General features: G+C 49.1%; 1 protein-coding gene across 1 annotated transcript in view; it reads left to right on the forward strand.

Moving 5' to 3' along the window:
* The window catches only part of LOC115307303 (immunoglobulin superfamily DCC subclass member 4-like), a 57,048-nt gene that overhangs the window by 23,634 nt on the left and 14,213 nt on the right, over positions 1-19,201 (forward strand). The window contains exons 4-5 of the mRNA XM_029958775.1: positions 7,328-7,648; positions 14,510-14,651. Of these exons, the coding sequence (XP_029814635.1) occupies positions 7,328-7,648; positions 14,510-14,651 (463 nt within the window). The remainder of the gene's footprint in view (positions 1-7,327; positions 7,649-14,509; positions 14,652-19,201) is intronic.

Raw genomic sequence — 19,201 nt, forward strand, 5'->3', positions numbered from 1 at the left:
ACACACATCTCTATGAGAATGAGCTTGATTTTGAGAGCTGGTGTGGTGTTTGTCCCTGTCTGCAAGGCATCATCCAGATATTTGGGCAAACCTGATGCTTCTATAGGAGCATGAGAGCATTTAGTCCTTTCTAGAAATCAGTTGATACTTTATTAAGTTGGAGTTTCCAGGGTTACACGAGCCACGGATTGGTGGCTTTGATAGTCTTGGGTGGCTGAAATGAGCAGCTACAGTTGACTTTAGCATTGGGAGCACCTTTAAAACTACTTAGATGGGGACGTTTTCAGCTGTTTTATTTCCCTGATATTTTCCTTGATGTATGTTATATTTATACACAAAGATATTCACTTACCTATGTGAAGAAAATGAACTCAATCCCAGCCTAAACCAGCACATCTTTACTGTAATTACAGCTTTAGATGGTATCATTCTTTACAGGTACGACCTATAAACAGCAATGCAGCATTGCTTGTGTTTCAGATAATATTTCTTCCATGCCATCCCTTCTGCTCTCTTGTTTTTAACTGGGGATTTGAAGAGGGCAAAGCCCAGAGGCTCTTGCCCAGTATCGTTCTTCAGGGAGATGCTCCACCTTGCCCTGCCAGTGCTCATTCTGGGTACCAGTGTGTGCCAGGACAAACCTGAGCTGGGGACTGACCAGGACACTGCACACCATGACCTGCAGCAGGATCTGTGCAGGGTGTGAGGGGACTGCTCCTGGCATGGCCTCATACCCGGCCCCCTGACGTGGGGATGGTGACACTCTCCGTGTGCTGTCTCCTGCTGCCTGCGGTGCTGGGCTGGCACCCAGCTGCTCCTGAAAGGCTGGGATCAGCTTAGTGACAGGGGATGATCTGAGAGTCCCTGGCTGCCAGCTGGATAAATACTCCTGCAGCAGTGGGAGATGATGCATTATTAAATAAACCATCTAGGTTGCTTATATGCAGAATTAGGATAAGGCTGAATTCCCACTGGTGAGCACTGCTCTGCTGTGGCTGGATATCAAGTGTTAATAAAATGGTCTTTCCAGCAGCTCTGGATATAGCTTTTAGGAGCCTTCTGTTCCAGAGAGGCTAAATGGGCGGTGCAGGTATAACTTTCTTGTTTGTGTTGCCATTACAAGGTGGAAAGTTCCAATAACATCTGGTCATTGGAAAGGGAATGTAGGGATCTTGACCCTTCCATCTCATAGGCCTTGTTATGGTTGAATGGAAGAATGTTTTCTGTTTTACTGTGCCATGGGGAGGCTGAAGAAGTGATGCATGAGGGGATTTAGGTGCCCAGTTCCTCTTGCAGCCTCCCATTCTGCAGAGATCATGGGAGTGGGGTGCTCCAAGCCCAGAGCTCCTCCGGCTCTGCTCTCAGGGCTGATGTTGCTGAGCTCCCAGCATGCAGACTCTGTTGAGACCTCCGTCCAGATTGCTTTCTGGGTCACCACTTGCAAAGTGCAATTGCCCTAAAAACAGACTGAGACCAAGCTATTGACTTGTAATTGTCAATGCATAAAGTTTCCAAGAAGAAAGAGGGCTTTGTGTTGCTTTAATGGGGACACACTGAAGTATAGAAGCTCTTTGAATTAGACAATGGGAACGTAAAGATTTTCTACAGCTCTAAGAGTGTCTGAAGAGCATCGGCAGAAGGTTGCATTAAGCAGAACAATGGCACAGTAGTTGGCTTGCTGAGAGGTAGGAAAACCCTTTGGAAGTAGTAACTTCACTTTTCTTCGTGCCGTTCACTCCCAATTAAATAAGATTAATTGTGCTGTTGAGTTCCACGGGTTCAACATCCAAAATAAATACATAAATTAAGGCAGGCGACAGTGCAGAGGCTCAAATGCAGTTTGAATTCCTGCCACCTCCTGCGGGATGTGGAGGAGAGAGAGGAGCCCTTTCCTCTCGCTGCCTGATCTCCCACAGAACACACACGACGGCCGAGTGCTCTGCTCGCCGTGCCTGAGCCGCTTTCCTTGTTCCTGGGAAGGTTTTCTTTGGCTGGAGCTCTGCAAGGTGCACAAGCCAGTTCCAAAGTGCCAGATGTGTGTGGAATAGGAAACATGCTGGCCAGGCTCCAGGCTGTGGGACCTGCAGCACAACAGCGGCTCCCCAGGAAAGTCTCTGACTGCCAAGAACTAGAAGTGATGTCAGCTCTGGAAGTGTGTCAGATTAGAAACCCTTGTACTTTGCTCCCTGTGAAGTATTAATCTCCCAAGGCCTGTGCTGTAATGGGTCCTGTCTGGCTCTGTGCAGCTCTCTTTGTTTTGGGCTGGAAGTGTTGGAGGGGGTTTCGTGGGAAGGCACTGGAAGCTGTCATTCCTTGGCTGCTTTGGGCTGTGTGTCCTTGAGCTGCTCCCTGGGCCTCACTCAGCTGTGCTAAAGATGGGCCTCCCCTGCCTTGAAGTGAAGGTCTGAGCCTTGGAATTGCTGAGTGGGGGTTGTAGGAGTGGGTTGGGGGTTCTAGGAGTGGTTGTGCCTTGGGATCTTGTGTGTGCCTAAACCTCTTTGACTTCCCCCAGCTTGACGAGTTTGTTCAAGAGAAGATAGGACATCTCAACCAAATACTGCCTTTCTGTCTGCCTTAGGGACCTTACTCAGGGATTGTGGATCAGGTGATTCCAGCTGTGCCAGGTGCTGTCCAAAAACACAGAAGTACAGATATGCCAGTGCACAGAATCACATCCCTTTGGGTTTATGCCTGTATGTTTTGTTTTTACAGTAATTACTAAACCACAACTCGTTCTCCTCTGCACAAAGCCATTTGTCTCCTGTTGAACAGTAACCTTTTATTTGCTCATGCTGTGTAGCAGAGCTCAAGGACATGTTTACTGCCGATAGCCAAAATTTCACCAGGACAAGCATCTCCCTTGTCTGGATTTTTCCACCTTGATTTAAGTGGTTAAACCTCAGGGAAGGAGAATAGCCCTGTGTGCAAGGAGACAAGTGGGAGTTTGTGCTGTTCTTAGCCATGGAGAGAAAGCTCCCATCTCCATGGGCTTGGAGTATTGCACGTCCTGGATGTGCAAAACACTGCTGTGAGGGTCTCACCTCTGCCCAAGTAATTGCATTGTCAGGGATCTGTCGGACCTCGCTGTGTTTCTCGCTCACACTTCACCTGCTTAGTTACAGATTTGAAATTGCAAACCCAACAGAATCCATTCTTTTTCCCCTTTGCTCAGTGGTAAGTTTGGCTATTCCTGCCTCCCTTTGATGCTGAGGAGAGGAGGTGACAGGAGTGGGGTTTGGCTGTATGCTGAGATGTGTGATTGGGGAAGTGATGTTGGCTGGTTTAATGCGGGTTTTCAGATGCCTGCCTTGGCTCTGAAATCAGGCTGGCAGGGGCTGTGCTCCCACGGAGGGCAGGGGACAGCTTTGTGCCTTGAAGATTTGACGACCTTTGTTCATTTGAAACGCCTTGTTTTTTTATGCCACTCAACAGGAGACTTTTTAATTTACTTCACTGGGCCTGGACGCTGGAGGTGGATGGCTGGCTGATGGAAGTGAGGAAATAGATGGAAGAAAAAGAACATTTTTCTCCTGGGCTGTTTTTATGCACATTATAGCCTAGGGGTTTGCAACATGGGGGAGAGTAAAAAACCCCTGCAGAGCCTGGGTCAGAAAATATAATTCTCATGGGAACAAAATGCTTTTAACTTGCTGCATCAAAGACCCTCCCTTCCAGGGCATGCTCTGTGTTTGAATACATCTGCATTCCTCCAGAACTCTGTGTGTGAATGCACATGTATGTTGTGTGTATCTATGTGTAAGTGTGTACTTTTACATGATTTATAATCTCAAAGCTGTTCCTGTCTGCCTTGGAATAGCTCAACAGTTGTACCTACTTTCCGGAGGAGTCAAAAGCAAAAAGCTCTCCAGCTCCAAAGCCCAGGTCTGTAGCTGGAACACCTGCCTGGGACTGAGGTGTGAAAAGCCCTCCTGGCTCCTGCCCTGGAAGCCCCCCTTGACTCCGTTCATCACAGCATCACCTCGGGCAGGGCAGAGGGTGAAGGTGAGCAGGAGGCTGCACGAGCACGTGGCTCTGTGCTTTAGCAGGGCCCTGCCCATTCCTGTCACTACAGGGTGAAGAATGGAGGTTGGAAATAGTCAGGAGCTTCTGTAAGCACTTAACATTCCTCATTTCATTTGTCTTTGATCTCACTTGGACTAATTTTACTCTCTTCTGATCCTTTCCCTTTAAGGGGCTTTTATCTCATTGTCAGGCTTGCTAATTTAGTGCAGTGTTTTGAACCAGACCTCCTCCTACATTTCCAGAGCCTGGAAGGTATTTTTTCCTTAATCAGGGGGTGTTTATGCAGTTCTTTGAACATCTCAGGACAAGACTCATAGTGGGGCTTTTTGCAATGCCCCGTTTGGGTCCTGGACCCTGCTGCTCAACCTCTGTATGCTCCGTGGCCTGTCTACCAAAACTGCAGTATTTTGGGGCTGAAAGGGCAGGAAGGAGGGCTGGATGATTTGGGACAGGTCAGAGCAGCCTGATGTTGGATTGGAAACTTCATTTGCCTAGCAGGAGGCCTTTCCAGGCTGAGCTAAATAACAAATAACACTGGGTTGTCACATGTGTTTGACCAACCAACTTGGATCCAGGTAGGTTTTGACTTTGTGGAAAAGAGCTGGGTGATTTGGGGATATAGAAACTTCACCACTTGTTTTTGAAAAGCAAATACTACTTCTTGCTGTGATGGAAAGTATGGAGCTGTTTGTTCTTACTCTGCTGAAAGCAGGTTGAGTGAATTTTTTAAGGAATTGAAGTTTGAGAGGCTGATAATTGCTTATTACCATGGGAAGCTGCACTGCAGATCCCTGCTCTATTCCTGGCTGCCTGAGCCAGCCAGCTGTCCCCTTGTGCTTCACCTTTGGAAGAGGAGGAATGTTTCCAGCAAAATGCCATTCTAATTACTGTCTGAAGAAAATAGAAAATGGGACAGATATATGGGCCATTCCCCAAGCGATGAACAGGAGCTTCTAAGGACAACAAATGTAAGGGAAGGCAAAGAATGAGGACTTTGGAGAAATGTCTGGATCGTTGCTTCTCCATGGATGAGGGTTCTCATGTGGATGGGAGTTCTCATGACAGCATTTGAGTTGCCTCCTGTCCTTAGCTCAGCTGAGTTCTCCCTGGCCACAGACTGTTAACCCTCTCCTGTGTTTGGCCTTGTCACCTGCACAGGTATATTTGGGGGGCTTGATTTCTCCCTATTTCATACAGTGTTTTGGTGCTGGCTGTCTTGGAGGGAAGGCTTCCAGGGGCAATTTCTTTCCAGTATGTTTGGAGCAGCCTTTCAGGTTCATGTTCCCTTGCTTCTGCCCTCCTGTGGAGCCACTGAGTGAGTTCTGTAGCTTGCTGTGATCCTCAGAGGACTAATCTGCTCCAGGAGAATGAGTGGGCAGAACTGCCCTTGCGGGAGGGGTTTGGTGGCAGTCCCTGTGTAGTGGCCTGGATCTGCCAGGGCTGTGCTGGCTGACAAATCCAGAAATTACATTGTGGTGTGTGCATGTGGGGAGCTCAGTGGCTGCTGCTTCTGGCTGTGCCTTCTTCCCACACAGTGTGAGTCAGCAGTATGGTGGAAGCATCCATGCGGGAAAACCCTAAATCCAGGGACTTGCAAGCAGCTCTGTGTTGGCAGTGGCTGCCCCTTTGTCCTGGAGTACAGCACCTGGCTGTTGTGCTGACTGTGACATGGGCATCTCTGCATCCTGCTGGAGTTTGGCTTTGGGAACTGGGAGATTGCCCCCTGGACCAGCTAGTGAAGGTGACAGTGCTTGGGGCGGGGTCTGTTCTCTCCCATAATGATGGCAATTAACAGCCAGCAGGCAAGTAGGGACTTGTGGAGCCTCCTCATCACTGAAGGGACAGAACTGGCCAACTCCAACTCTTGGTGGTTGTTCTACCACCCAGCAGCGATGGCAAACCCGACAAGTTCCCATCCCATGGGCACCGAATTGGCCCCGCACGTGGGCAGGGTTGAACCCTTCCTTCCAGGGGCACCTGCGGTTTCTGGCACACGCCTTGAAATAATTCCATCTCCCTGCACGTGTAATTTTGCGTGTCATTGCCCCTAATTGCATGCTTAACACACACTCTTTTAAAGTGCAGCCCTTTTATCAGCAGTAGGTAGTAGCAGGTTTAATAGGGTGTTTGAATTCCTATAAAATTAATCTGTAGCCTTCTGCGATAGGAGACGGGCAGGGAGCCATGTGGTTCATATCCAGTGTTGATAAACTTGTTATAGAGGCAGGAAACATTTCTGATTGGAGCAGTGACAAAATAATTTGGAGCGGAGCCATAAAAAGAGTGGATGGTGATGGTTTGAGCACAGCAGAGATTGAAATTGCTGGTGTGTGGAAGCAGCGCTGCCAGCTAACATTGACTTAGTGTCTCTGGAGGACTCTAACGGCAAATGCATTTTATTAATGGCAATATTCTTTTAGGAAATGCTGAGCATTGTTTCAGAGGTGGAGCTCCCCTCGAGTACGTGGGTTTGGAAGTTGGCCAGACCAAGATCTGCTCAGCTGAGCTTGCTGCTGGTCACTGCTCCGGCCTCAGGCTGCAGCAGGAAGGTTGCCTAAGGGCACATGCTGGGTACTGTCTGCTAGCAATTGGAATATTCTTTTCCAGTGGGAAAAATGCACCCATCCATTCTCATTCTGGCTTCACCTATAAGGGGTAAAATGCTCAGAGACAGCAGGTCATGTTTTTAGCCATTCTTTTGTTGTCTTTGCTTTGAAACGAGTTTCCCAGTCCATGAAAGTCAGTGGGAGTTTGCTGTCTTAATGGATTCCCAGCTGGACTTGAGCTCTTACTGCCACTGAGAGGGGCACCTGCTCCAACCAAGTTGTGGTCACTGTTATGGGGATGCCATGCTGGGCCTGGATACCCGTGCAACTTAGTTGTCCTGTGGGGGTTGATCAGCCTTGGAGGAGGCTCTGGTGTGCAGGTGAAGGGGAGCCTTTGCTTGTAATGGGCAGTCATGGCAGGTTGGGCCCTTACTGCATCTTCTGTGCTTGCTCTTGCTGTTGCCATCACTTCACTGTCTTCCAGCTGTTTTCTGCTTGAATCTAGCCTGGAGAAAGCAAGTACGGATAGGAGGGTTGGCTGCTGGACCCAGTGGAGGGTGGCAGAAATGGTGCAGGTTGTGCAGCCACAGGGGTGTGTGATGGAGAATGCAGGGTGCAAGTGTCATGGGAGGTGCTGGCCACCTCACAGGGCTGAATTTCACCTGGTGTCTCCAGCCATGCTTCCTTTGCTGTATAAAACTGGGATGTGATTAACCAAGGAAAGCAAACCCTTCTGCAACACTGTCTTCTCTTTGCAGGGAGCCTGTTGGAAGGGGATTCTCTGGACCTGAGCTGTAGTGCTGGTCCTGCAAAGGTGATACTGGAGCCAAACCAAGAAGTGGTTTTGGACTGTAACCTGACCCCTGCTGAGCAAGTGATCAACATCACATGGAAGAAGAATGGGTTTCCATTAGTGGAGCAGGAACATCTCCACGTGCTTCCGAATGGATCGCTCTTCATCTCATCCCAGGCTGTGGCAAAGGACAGTAAAAATCCCAGTGCTGAGGGGAATTACTCCTGTGTGTCTCACAGCTCCCTAGGGACTGTCACCAGTCAGACGGCTGCAGTCAGGTTTTCAAGTAAGTGTTCTGGGTTTTTTTGTTGACCTTCCTTCCCCTCCTGGTATTTATACAGAGCACCTGCTTCCCTGAGAGTTTGAGATAAAATGTCTATGAAGTCAAGTTCTATTAATGATATATAGGGGATTAGGGATAGTCCACAAATAAGCAGCGTTGACTTCCTGTTATCCCACTGTGAGCACCCTGTGTAACTCTCCCAGGTAAGTGCCATCAGCCATGAATTAAAAACAGGACCCTCATCACTCTCCAAAGGCAGGGCTTGTTTTTGCAGGGAACTTCACAGCCCCGAGGGCAGCACCTTGTGCCTGGGGAGGTGACTGGGGGGGGTCTGGCTGTGACAGCTTGTGAGGTGAATCTCTCTTGGTAATGGAGGAGATGAGGGAAAGGGCTCTTCCAGGTGGTTTCTGTTTGGATCTCTGAGAAGGACATTCCAAAGTCTGAACCACTGAATCTTTGCATGGCGTTCAAGAATAAAATTCCTTTGTGTTCAGGGCTGGTTCCTGGAGCTATTTTAAGGCTGTGAGTGCCGATAAGTGATTCCTTGATGTACAAAACAGATGAGGTTAGAAAATAATGCAGATACAGCAACACTTCTCTCTAGTGCAGTGACTTATGGAAACATTGCTGAATGCAGGTGCACAGGACACCATCAGGGCACTTGATCAGAGCTGTGGTGGGTGAAGATGCAGAGTGGATGTTCTGACACCCTCTTTACACTGGGATGTTTTCAGCCTCTGGTAGCCCAGGCAGGGCTGTCCAGGTTTGGCCAAGTGGGTGTTTCAGGCTGTGAGTGCTTTGCTGTAGAAACCAGCATTGTTGATGAAGCTTTGCAGATCAGGGGGAAAGTCTTTTACCTTTGCAAATGTCCTGCTTTTCTGCTCAGAAAATGTTTAGCATGCAGCAGCCACAGATTGCTGGTCACCCATCCCTCCTGTTCCCTCCTTTCTGTGATTTGTGGTGCCAGGTAAATAGCTGGTTCCAGCATTTTGTTAAGTGAAAGGACCCTAAGGGCTGTGGGGATGAGTCAGGGATCCTGCATGGAGGTATTTTCTGGGGAGGTGGAGGTTGGAGTCCTGGAGTAGAAAAGCTGTCAGGAGGACAGGAGGATTTATTCAGCTGCTCCTGCCCTGGTTCCAGACAGCCAGAATTAGGATATATTCCCTTTTAGGAGTGATTTGTGTTGAAGTTTGCACTGTGCCTCTTGCCTGGTTGCAATGATTTGTGTCTCTCTTATGGTCCTGGGTTTGGTGTTTGATTTCTCATGAGTGAGAACAGTGGAGACACCTCAAAACCAGGAGACTGATTTAAATTGCCCTTCCTTCCCCCTGGATTTTTCCAGAGGAGCCTACATAGGTGATGCCTCTTTCCATCTAATTCTGGGTTTCTCTCAGAAATGGGGAACTTCAGGTGAACTCTCTTTCCTTGTGTGTACTCATGTGTCTCATTTTATTACCATCTGCACAGGGAAAGTGCTGCCTCTGTGGCACACACGTGCACCTGACATACCATAATAGCCACTGCTGAGCAGAGAGCAGTGAGGGGATTGATTAATGAAATGCATCTCTGCTTCAATTTGTTCTGTGGGCTGGGCAGGAGCCCTTGCTCTCTGAGCATTCAGCTGGAGCAGGTGAGGATTGTAAAAGCTGTTTGCTTGTGGATGGAGTTATTCTTTGTGCTGATTGCCCTGGGCGCTGCTGATCAGGACAGGGCAGTAGAAGAAAACCTGTTCAGCAGGTGGGATGTGTTATTCCTGCCATCAGCTTGTCCTTCTGGCCTGCAGGGCCTTTGCTTCCCTGGGATGGGGATCCCATGTGGGGATGTGGGTCACACTGTGTGTCACCGAGTCTTGCAGTGACAGGTAGGAGGGGTTCAGAATACCTGTCTTTCTCTGCACTGCTTTGGTGCTGTTAGTGTGTCTGCCATGTTTCAGGGAGTCCCCTTCTCCTCCCTGGCAGCCCCAGAGCAGCTCTGGCACCTCTGTGTAAGGGCTGCCAGCTTCCAGGTGGAGGGAGGGGACACTCCAGGCAGCAGTGAGCCTGGAGCTGGAAGAGGCTCTTTGGAGCAGTCAGGCTGGAGTGATGAAAGTTGCATGGTGTGTGCAGGTTGTGGCACTGACGACTTCCATCCTTCCACCGTGGCCCAGGAGTTCAGTTTGTTGGCATTCTGCTGGATAAACATGTGGCTCAGAAGTGCCCAGTGTTCCCTGGCACTCTGTGTGCCACCGAGGGAGATCTGTGCCATGGTCCCCATCCACAGCTTGTGGCAGCGGTGGCCGTGGCAAATGGGGAGGAGCAAGGCTGTGAGAAACGTGGTGGGAGTGTGTCTGTTAAATGAGCAGCTGCTCAGGCTGATGAATCAGGTTGGTGGGTTTCTCAGATCCCTGAGTGTTCCCACATGGAAATACCAGGGGCGTTGTTGTAGCTGTGGGAAGGTGTAGCTTTCTACCTGTTAATAACTACATTGGTGGAGATTTGTTAAAGCTTTTAATTTAGCTTAAACATTTTGTGCGAAGGGAGGTTGTAGAAAATTACAGTAATTGTGACTGTCAGATGAAGACGTTTGCTGTGCCTGGAGGGAACGAGCCAGCGCCTGTGGCTGCTGGCAGCGAGCTCGGGAGAGGTTTGGAGTGTTCCTGCACCTGGAAGCCAGGCCAAAGCAGGAATCAACCCACATGGGCTCTCGTGATCCTCTCTCCACATGCACAGCGTCTCTTCTCTGCGGTGCACGGTGTGTACGGGATTTGAGGAACAGCAGGCTGGGATTTGCTCTTACTTTAAGGATTTATTTTATGGATTTTATCCTATTTATTGTGTGGATTAGGTGCATAGGTGAGTGAAGGCTGATGACTGTAGGCAGAGCCAGGCTGGGCAGGGTGAATGCACAGGCTCTGGACCATCTGTGGATGTGCTGCTTTGAGTAGGTGGGGAGCTGGTGGCTGTGGAGAGCAGGAGCAATCCTGTGCCTCCGTGTGGCCCCGCAGGCCGAGCCTGTGCTGGCTCTGCCCTGGGGCCCTGGCAAATCACTCCCATGGCTTTCTGTGCATGTCCCCCTTCCACCCCCGGCCTGTTCAGAGGTGAGTGGCTCAGGGATGGGTGATCTGGGTGGTGTATGTGATCTCAGTGGGGGCTGAAGCCGCCCCCGTCTTGGAAACACCTACTAATAATTACAGAAGGTACAAAGAGGATGAGCACACAGAGTCTGGGGGCAAAGCGCTGTGGGAGAGAGCAGCGAGCCCCTTTCAGAAGGCTGAATTCCTTGCATAGACTGCATTTTCTGCCTAGGGTGTAGTGTTGCTGGCTGGCAGTCTTTCCAAGCTCACAGCCTCCTGCATGGATCATGCTGCTGGGAGAGGGGGAGGGTGCTGTGTTTCACCATTCTGCAGTCACCCCTGGGCTCAGGGCTAAAAGCCTTGGCACACACGGCTTGGCTCCAGCTGGGTTTAACATGTCAGCGGGGAGGGAGCTGCTGCTCCACTCCTGGAGGCACAGAGCCCGCAGAGCCCGGCACTTTGGCATGTCACCGAGGGCAATTTGCTGTAATGCTCTTCACCTTCTCACCTGCAGTGGGTAATTTTTACAGAGTGGCCTATTAAGGTGTTCAGGATAATCAGTGTAAGGGGCGAGGAGGTGTTTTGTGGCTCGGGATGGCTTTGCAAGCTAAACCTTAGCCGAGGAGTGGAAAATAATGTTGAGTGTGTATTGTCTTTGTTTGCCTCTTCCCCTCAAGCATCTCCTTTCCCTGCCTCCCTACGTGAAAACCTCTCACTTTGAAGCACTTCTGCAGCAGCCCCTTCCATCAGAACGTGTTTGTGGGGGGAGAACAGCCCCTCCAAGGATCCCTGTGGCCCCGGGGTGAGCAGTGTGTTGGAGCCTGTCCTGCACTCACTGTGACTCCTCTGTGCAGTGCATTGGAGTAGCAGGACCTGCTCTCCAGTGCTCTCCTCCCACAGCAGCCTTGCCTGGTTCTTTTTCCTCCCAGCACCAGCTGTTACCACCACAGCTCTGAGCCTGGGTTTGGTAGCACTGGAGGTGCTGGACATGTTCTGCCTCTTCCATTTCACCCTGGTGCCCCTTGGGATGAGAGAGGGATCACAGCTTTGATCCCAGTGTTGGCCTCAGTCTGATGCAGATGCTTGTGGAGCAGTGATGAGCCTGACCAGCACGATTGTGCCTGAGCCTTGCAGGGCTGAGATCCAGAGGTCTTGTTCAGTTCTGCATCAGAGGAACCTTTTCACTGTTCTTACCTTGGTTTGGTGTTGCTTTCTGTGCACAAAAGATCCCTGTTTGTGTTCCTGTCCTCTCCTTCACCAGGGAGGCTTCAGGCTGCTGCTTGCAGAGGCGATTTTTTCCAGTCTATCCCTACCCCCACTATCCTCATCCTGTCAATGGAATGTGACGGAGCAGCTCAGCTTCTGAATTCTCCCTGCAAGAGTTATCACAAGAAGGTACTAACAGCCAAACCAGTTTGCTGGGCATTGCCAGGGCTGAAGCTCTGGCACCCACAGAGCTCCCAGCTCTGCCGGGAAGCTGTGACTCTGCTTGGGAAGCCTGGCTGTTCCTGCTGCTCTGAGCAGAGGGACACTCCCTAATCAGGGGCGCTGTTTAGTCACGCTCCTCCACATCCTAATGAGGAATCTGTCACGGGCACATTTCTTGGCTCTTTGCTTTTGAAGAGCCATTCCAGAGCCCAGCACAGCAGGCAGATGGGGCTGTGGATGGAGGTGAAGGGCAGGATTCGGTTCTCAGCAGGGAATTTCAAGCTTGCAGGCACAGGTCTGGCAGCTGATGGGCAGGAATAGCCAGGACAGGTTATTGCCTGGTAACCTGGGTAGCCCAGGAGGCTCTGTCACCTTTTGTACACCACTATGATGCCACTTAATAATGAACAGCAGAGAGGCAGGTGACCCAACATGAAGCAGAGGAAACAGAGATGCCTACAGATTTCTTCTTTTTAGAAGGATTCCTCCCTCCCATTGTGACCTTCCCAGGTACATGACCCTCCAGAGCCTGCCAAAATACTATCATTTATACCTGTGGGATGAAAAGAGAATAATGGGAAAGATGATTAAGGATATTTGCTGCCAGGAGAAGCTTGTTTTGATGGTGCCATCCTGAACATGTGCTGGCACTTGATGAATTTTCTTTAAACTCTTGGGTTCAGCAAGTTTTATTAACATGAGCTTAAAAGATCTTGTAATCTGTAGAAATGACTCTGTGTTACGGGGGGCTGCAGTGTATATTTGAGCATACTAAAGCAGTTGGCTGAATTTAGGCCTTACATATTAATGTCTTTTTCAGGTTTTTTTTCCCAGAAAAATATTTTTCATTGCCATTTGTATGGAATTGGAAAAGTAGACTTGGTGGACAGCTGGTGGGAGAATTTGGTCTGTAGCTGCTGCGGAGAGCAATGAGTTGCTTGAAACATGTGATAACTATTTAAATTAAAGAAAAACACTAATGACAGCTGAGAATATGCCGAGGTTAAAATGGGTCATGTAAAAGCATTTCATTTTCAAAACTCTACATACTTTCTCAAGCTAGCACTGCAATAAAGCGTGTTTGTGTGTGCATGGATGTTTGTGTGTGTGTGAGTGCAAAGAAAACTTCAAGTTTGGAGTCCTACAAAATCCAGAGCAATGATGGATGTTCTTGGAAAGCGGTGGTGGGACAAGCACATGATTGTTTTGGAGGGCCAGAAGGTCACTTGGGGTCCTTATGAGCACAGTGCTGTTCTTGGCCCAGCAGTCAAGTGTGTTTTCTGGCTGAAATTGATGTCTATTGTGCCACGTTGAGGGTTTCTGGCACCGTGTTCCAGCATTGCTGGATGGTTTGTGCGGCAGGGTGGGTTTCACAGCAAGGGCGGTTTAACAGAGACGTATTGAAAGCAGGAGCCAGTTCTTGTGGTGGAGAAGAATACAGGCTTTCTGCCCCCATCCAGGAGCCTGCATGAATATTCAACTCTCCACCGTGTGACTGAGATGCCTTGAGGTTATACCATTGATAGGACAGATGCTGACAGCCCCGGGGGAGGATTTCTGCTCCCAGAGTCAGCAGGGTTTTGCTCTGTGGATGGAAGGGGGGGAAGATGAGGCAGCTGTGTGTGAAGGATGGGCAGGGTGCGGTCCAAGAGCAATCCCAAACCTTAGTGCTTTATCTCCAAAACAAGTTCACCCTATAGTAAAGACACATGCAGACAGGGGTGAGCCTTGGAGAGCAAGCAAGTGTCCTGGCATTTATGAAATCCATCATCCTCCTCTTAGCAAGGTGTCTGTGTCCCCTTGGCTGCATCCCATCTGCTTGAGTAGGATAAGGTTGGTTTTTGCAGGTAGGAGAAGGAGGGTCATAGCCCTTTCAGCCTCTGCCCCTGGTCTCCAGTACTGCCAGCCCGTTGGCAGTTGTTTCGTGTAAATAACTTGCCATCTGGCTTTATTCTTCCTCTTACCTTGCTTTAATTTCCTGTGGCTGCAGGAATGCTACAAGACAAGGGGAAACTCTCATCTCTCCGGCTGTGGCATTTCCCTTCTGTTTCTCATTGTGCATGTCCTTCCCAAATTGAGCAAGGGAAAAGACAAGGAAGCAATTTAGGAAGGTAGCTGCTGAAACCAGCTAATTGCCTGCCTTTCTCTCACGCTGTTGCCTTGAGGGAGAAAATAAGGCAAGAAGCAAATTTGCAAATTGAAACCTTTCAGTTACTGTTGCTCGGACTGCTGAGGGTCTGCAGGGCACAGGAAAGGGAGGAATTGCACTTCGGGTTATCTTTGGGAGAGAAAAGCCTTCCTCATAGCTCATACATCATAGCAGGTTTGCATTGCTCAGCAGAAGCACTGAGTTATTAACTTTCCTTCCCTTTTTCTTTCCCCAGCATTGTCACGCTTTTTCCAGCAACCGGAGTCGCAGACGGTGGAAGAAAATGGCATGGCCCGGTTTGAGTGTCGGATCGAAGGGCTGCCCTCCCCTGTCATCACGTGGGAGAAGGACCATGAACCTGTTCCAGCAGAACCCAGGTGATTCCCTGGTTGCTTTCCTGGGTCAACTTGAAAAAGAGCAAAACAGAACCTGACCATTCAGGATGTGGAAATTCTTTCTAAGAAGGTAGAAATGATCAGGTTTGGGCCTGTTAATTAAGTGATTTAAGAGGAGGTATTCGAGGGGCCCATGCAACATATAAAACACCTAAATAAAATTAACTTTCCCCCAAAGATCCAAGCCACAGAAGACAAAAACTCAACTTGATATTGTGCTGTGTTACAGCACAGAACCTGTGTGTGCCTGGGACAGGGCACGGCAGCTGCAGCGTGGACTGCCCTTGGCTCGTCCTCTGGTACAAAGTGAGGTGGAATTCTTTGGGGGACTGGGACCTGGCATGAGCGATATTTCTCCATTTGACCATGGGGTACTGGGGGTACCCAACTGAACTCCAGTTCAGTTTTTCTTTTTTTGGTTGTGGCTTTAGAGGCAGTTGTCTTCTTCACCAGTTTCCCACACGGATTTATCTGAGGGTTAATGACTCTTCTAGAGCACAGTGTGTGCTCAGTAACCTGGGAGGTCTTTCTCTTTGTTTTACTCCCACGTTGGGAGGGCAACTAATAAAAGACCCTGAATTTTCCTTTTTTTTATTTTTTTGGAACTGATGAGAGTCCTGCAGCATGATACCTTTTCCTTAATGAAAGTCAGTTAAAGGCATGAGAAGGGGATAAACTATTAGTTGGCTGTTAGTTGGTCTGTAGACATGACTTCTGCAGGGGATCAGTCACTGAATTGTCCTTTAGTTCTTAAAAACTCCTTTTCTTTTCTGCAGAAGGAGCTGTTTCCTTCCCAGGGAAGTTAATCCAAGAGGCAGGAGAGGAAAGAAAGGGGTGGGGTAAGGTTTAGGAATACTTTTGCAGCAGTGGCTTTCTGTAAGAATAACCACTTATATCCTTGAGTCCGAAGTGTGGCATCTAAAGGTTTATAGGAGGCTGTTGCTTTGTAAGGAGAAGAAAATTAATTAATAAAAAAGGAAGGGGAAAAAAAAACCAAAAAACAAAAAAGAAGGGATTGCAGGGAGAAGTGTGCCATAGATAGGGCAATGGCTTTTTAATGAGACAGCTCGATGGATATTGTGAAATTACTTGCTCAGGGATTGCTTTCATCACAGGCAGCCTGAAAATTGTTTTCCTTGTAAAAGCCAGGCCATAATCTCTGGCTGCAAATCTTGCTTTTTAAATCATGTTCTAGCTAATATGCTTTTTCAGAAGGATTTGCTTTTTTTTGTTGTTGTCTAGTTGTTGTTGGATTTAATATAACCGGCTTTCGAAGGAATTAAGTGAATTCCAGGAAACGCTGGCTGCCAACCAGAGCTCTGTGTTATCCTCCCTGCATCGTGCCTGAGGACCGGATCTGAGGCTGCCCTGGTTGCTGTGGGCTCCCTCCTGTGCACACAGGGATGAGCCTGTGCAGATGCAATCCTGTGGCTGGGCAGGGGTGGGGGGGATGATTTCATAGTCCAGAATAGCAAGGTTGGGAGGGGTGCAAAATCAGGCTCTGAGGCTGGAGATACAACCCTGGAGTAGTGCTGTTACACCAGGGCTTGGGATTCCTTTTAAGACAGAATAATCGTGGAAAACTCACATTGCTTCCCCCTCTTCTTTTTCTGTTTCCCCTTTTCTTTCTCTCCCTCTGTCCCTCTGTCCCTCTCTCCCTCCTCTCCCTCTCTCTCCTCTCTCCCTCTCTCAAGCCTCTCCTCCCTCTCACATCCCTCTCATCCTCTCTCTCCTCTCTCCCTCTCTCCCTCTCTCACCTCTCTCCCCTCTCTCGCCCTCTCTCCTCTCTCCTCTCTCCCTCTCTCCCTCTCAGCTCTCCCCTCTCTCCCTCTCTCCCTCTCTCTCTCTCTCTCCCCTCTCTCGCCTCTCTCCTCTCTCCTCCCCCTCACTCTCTTCCCTCTCTCCCTCTCTCCCTCTCTCCCTCTCTCCCTTCGTCTTTTTTTCCCCCTTTTCTTTGTTGGTCTTACCTGTGGGCACTCATTACAGCCTTTGCCCCTGGGTACAGGTTCTAACATGGTGCCACCTCAAAGATACTGAAGGCTGAGCTTAAAAAATACTTAGACACCCTAAAGGGTAGTAAAGTGCTGATTGGTGTTTTTGGAATACCTTTCCTGTCCCTGTTCAGGACGAAATCTAAACTCTGTGCGTGAGTAAGGCACAGAAGTATTTTGCAATTCTGGCTCTGAATTATGTTGAAAAAACACGGTCTTAAATCTGCAGCAGCTGCTGAGAGGTGGCTCGCAGGATTTCTCTAGACTGCAGTTGCTCTGGGGTGTGTGCAGCATCTCTTGGCGTGATCTCTTCTCTCTTTAGATGCTGGCTGGGTTTCATATCAGGCTCCAAATTGCCGTTTATTTTCTCTAGAGCCAAGATGAGCACTTGCTATGAACCAGAGGCCTTTGGAGGTCTGCACAGCACATCCATAACCTCCAGATCACATGCTCTGCAATCACAGTATATTTTTCCACATTTTGGCTAAGGGAGGGTTTTATCTGTGTGAAGAGTTTATTTCTGTGCAGTGTCAGGAGAGCCTTAATATGGCTCATGTTCAAATAGGGCTCTTGAGCTGTGAGAAAAAGGACTTGCAGACTTTGAGTCTGCAACAGAGCTGCAGGTTCCTCACTGTCCTGAGGATTGGTGCTTTGGTCTCTTCTGGACACCTTCAAAAGACTGCAGGAAGGGTGTGCTGGCAGTTTACTGGGGAGAACATAGGAGAGGGAATTGGGCTGTTAGTGCTGGAGTGTTCTGTGAGCTGTAGGGTTGCAGGTTTTGGACACAAGGCAGCAGTGCTTGATTTCAGTTCTTAAGCACTGCCCTGATGAGCAGCTGTGAGCCCCTCTGTGCTCTCAGGTACAGTCTGCTCAGGGAGGGGAACAGCTACATGTGCGTGCCCTGTTGCTCTTGCTCTGTGTCCGTGGTAGTTGTGCCCTGGTCTGAGTGTGCTGCCCTTCAACCTGCTCCAGGTGGGGCACTTGCCTTTCACTACCCTTCAAGGCTGGCTCCTGTGAGATCCTGACACTGCAGCTGTCAACAGCAGAACTCTTGAGACTGCCAAGGTTCCAGTGTGTCTGTCTGTCCTTTGGTTTTTGTGTTCTGCTTAATCCACAAAGAAGGTGAGCAGACAGAAAGCTCTGCCCTTTGCGTGGAAGAAAAGCCCTCGCCAACTGTCTGCTCTGAGTCATCAGGGAAACTTCCTCGCAGAGAGCCTGGGGATGGAGCAAGTGCCCTTGCAGGCTGCCTGGAAGCTTCTAGTTCAGGGCTGCTGGGGTCCTGAAGAGCTGGAGGCTTTGTGAGCAGCTAGGAGAAATGGTAGATAGAGAAATCCTGCCTTTCTTCCCTGCTCGCTTCCCCAGCAGAGCAATCCTTACCTCTGCCATGCTTTCCCAACAGGATGTACTGCATTAAACAGACCTCTACCTTGCTGAAGGGATCATCTGAAGCTCTGTGTTGATGGAGTCTTCCCACTCACCCCCCTTGTCTCCAACTCCTGCTCACTTTAGAAACACAGTAGCTTGTTTTCTGCCCTCAAGAGAAACTGAGAGTGTTGGGCATGACTGTGGGCACGGTTCTGACCCCGCTCTGAGAGAAGAAAAGCCACAGGCAATTTCCAGAGGTCCTTCCTAGCCTTGTTGAATCTGTGATACATAATTGGAGTGTCTTTTTGTGGCTGGGAGATGCCTTGCCTGGTGTTTGAAATATGTTGATATTAATTACAGACTCAAATAGCAGATGCACGACAAAAATAAATATTATCGCAGTGGGAGGCTTTCCCTCCACAGAGCTGAGGGGATGCAAATATTTGTCATCTTTCTCCCAAGTCCTGATGAGGCATCCTGATGAGGGCTTTTGGGTGCTGCCTCCTCTGAGGTCTCTGGAGCTTGATCATGAGCAAAGTGTCTTTGTAAGTAGTGGGATCGTGGCTTTAGGGATGTAAAGCATTGTGGCATTGGGTTTGTGTACATGGGAAGCTTCAGCTGGTCGGTGTCCATGAATCAGGCTGTAGGATTGTGCCAGTAGAGGCAGAATGGTCACTGGAGGAGCTCTGGTATCTCTTGAGGACAAGATGTGATGAGCTCAACTGCAGCAGCTGAGGTCCAGGATTGATGCTAGACTTGTAGCAGGGATATTTGTCTCTAGAACAGACTGCTTAGGGTAAGGGATGTGTTTCCATTACTGCAGATTTAGGAAAAATGTTTGCAGGAGCAGATGTGTGTTTGGGGATCGTGGTTTGAATGCAGGATGAGTGATCTCTTAAGGTCTTCCTGGCTCCATGACCCTTGTTCATGGCACTCCAGCTGTCTCAGCACCTGGAGAACCCCAGTTTTACTGACTGTGATCTTTGTGGATGGCAGGACTGGCATTTGTGGTTATAACTTGTCTTTGTGCTGTTCCCGTGGAATAGCTGCTATCCCTGCCCTCAGCAATTGCCTTTGAATGTGTCCTCTTCATAATGAAGACTGATAACCCAGAGCTGCCTGTCAAACCTCAGCAGCTCTGTTTATATAGAGACTTGCAATTAAAAATGGATCTCA

Source organism: Manacus vitellinus, unplaced genomic scaffold, assembly GCF_001715985.3.
Source record: "Manacus vitellinus isolate BGI_N305 unplaced genomic scaffold, ASM171598v3 scaffold_16_pilon, whole genome shotgun sequence".
NCBI lineage: Eukaryota > Metazoa > Chordata > Aves > Passeriformes > Pipridae > Manacus > Manacus vitellinus.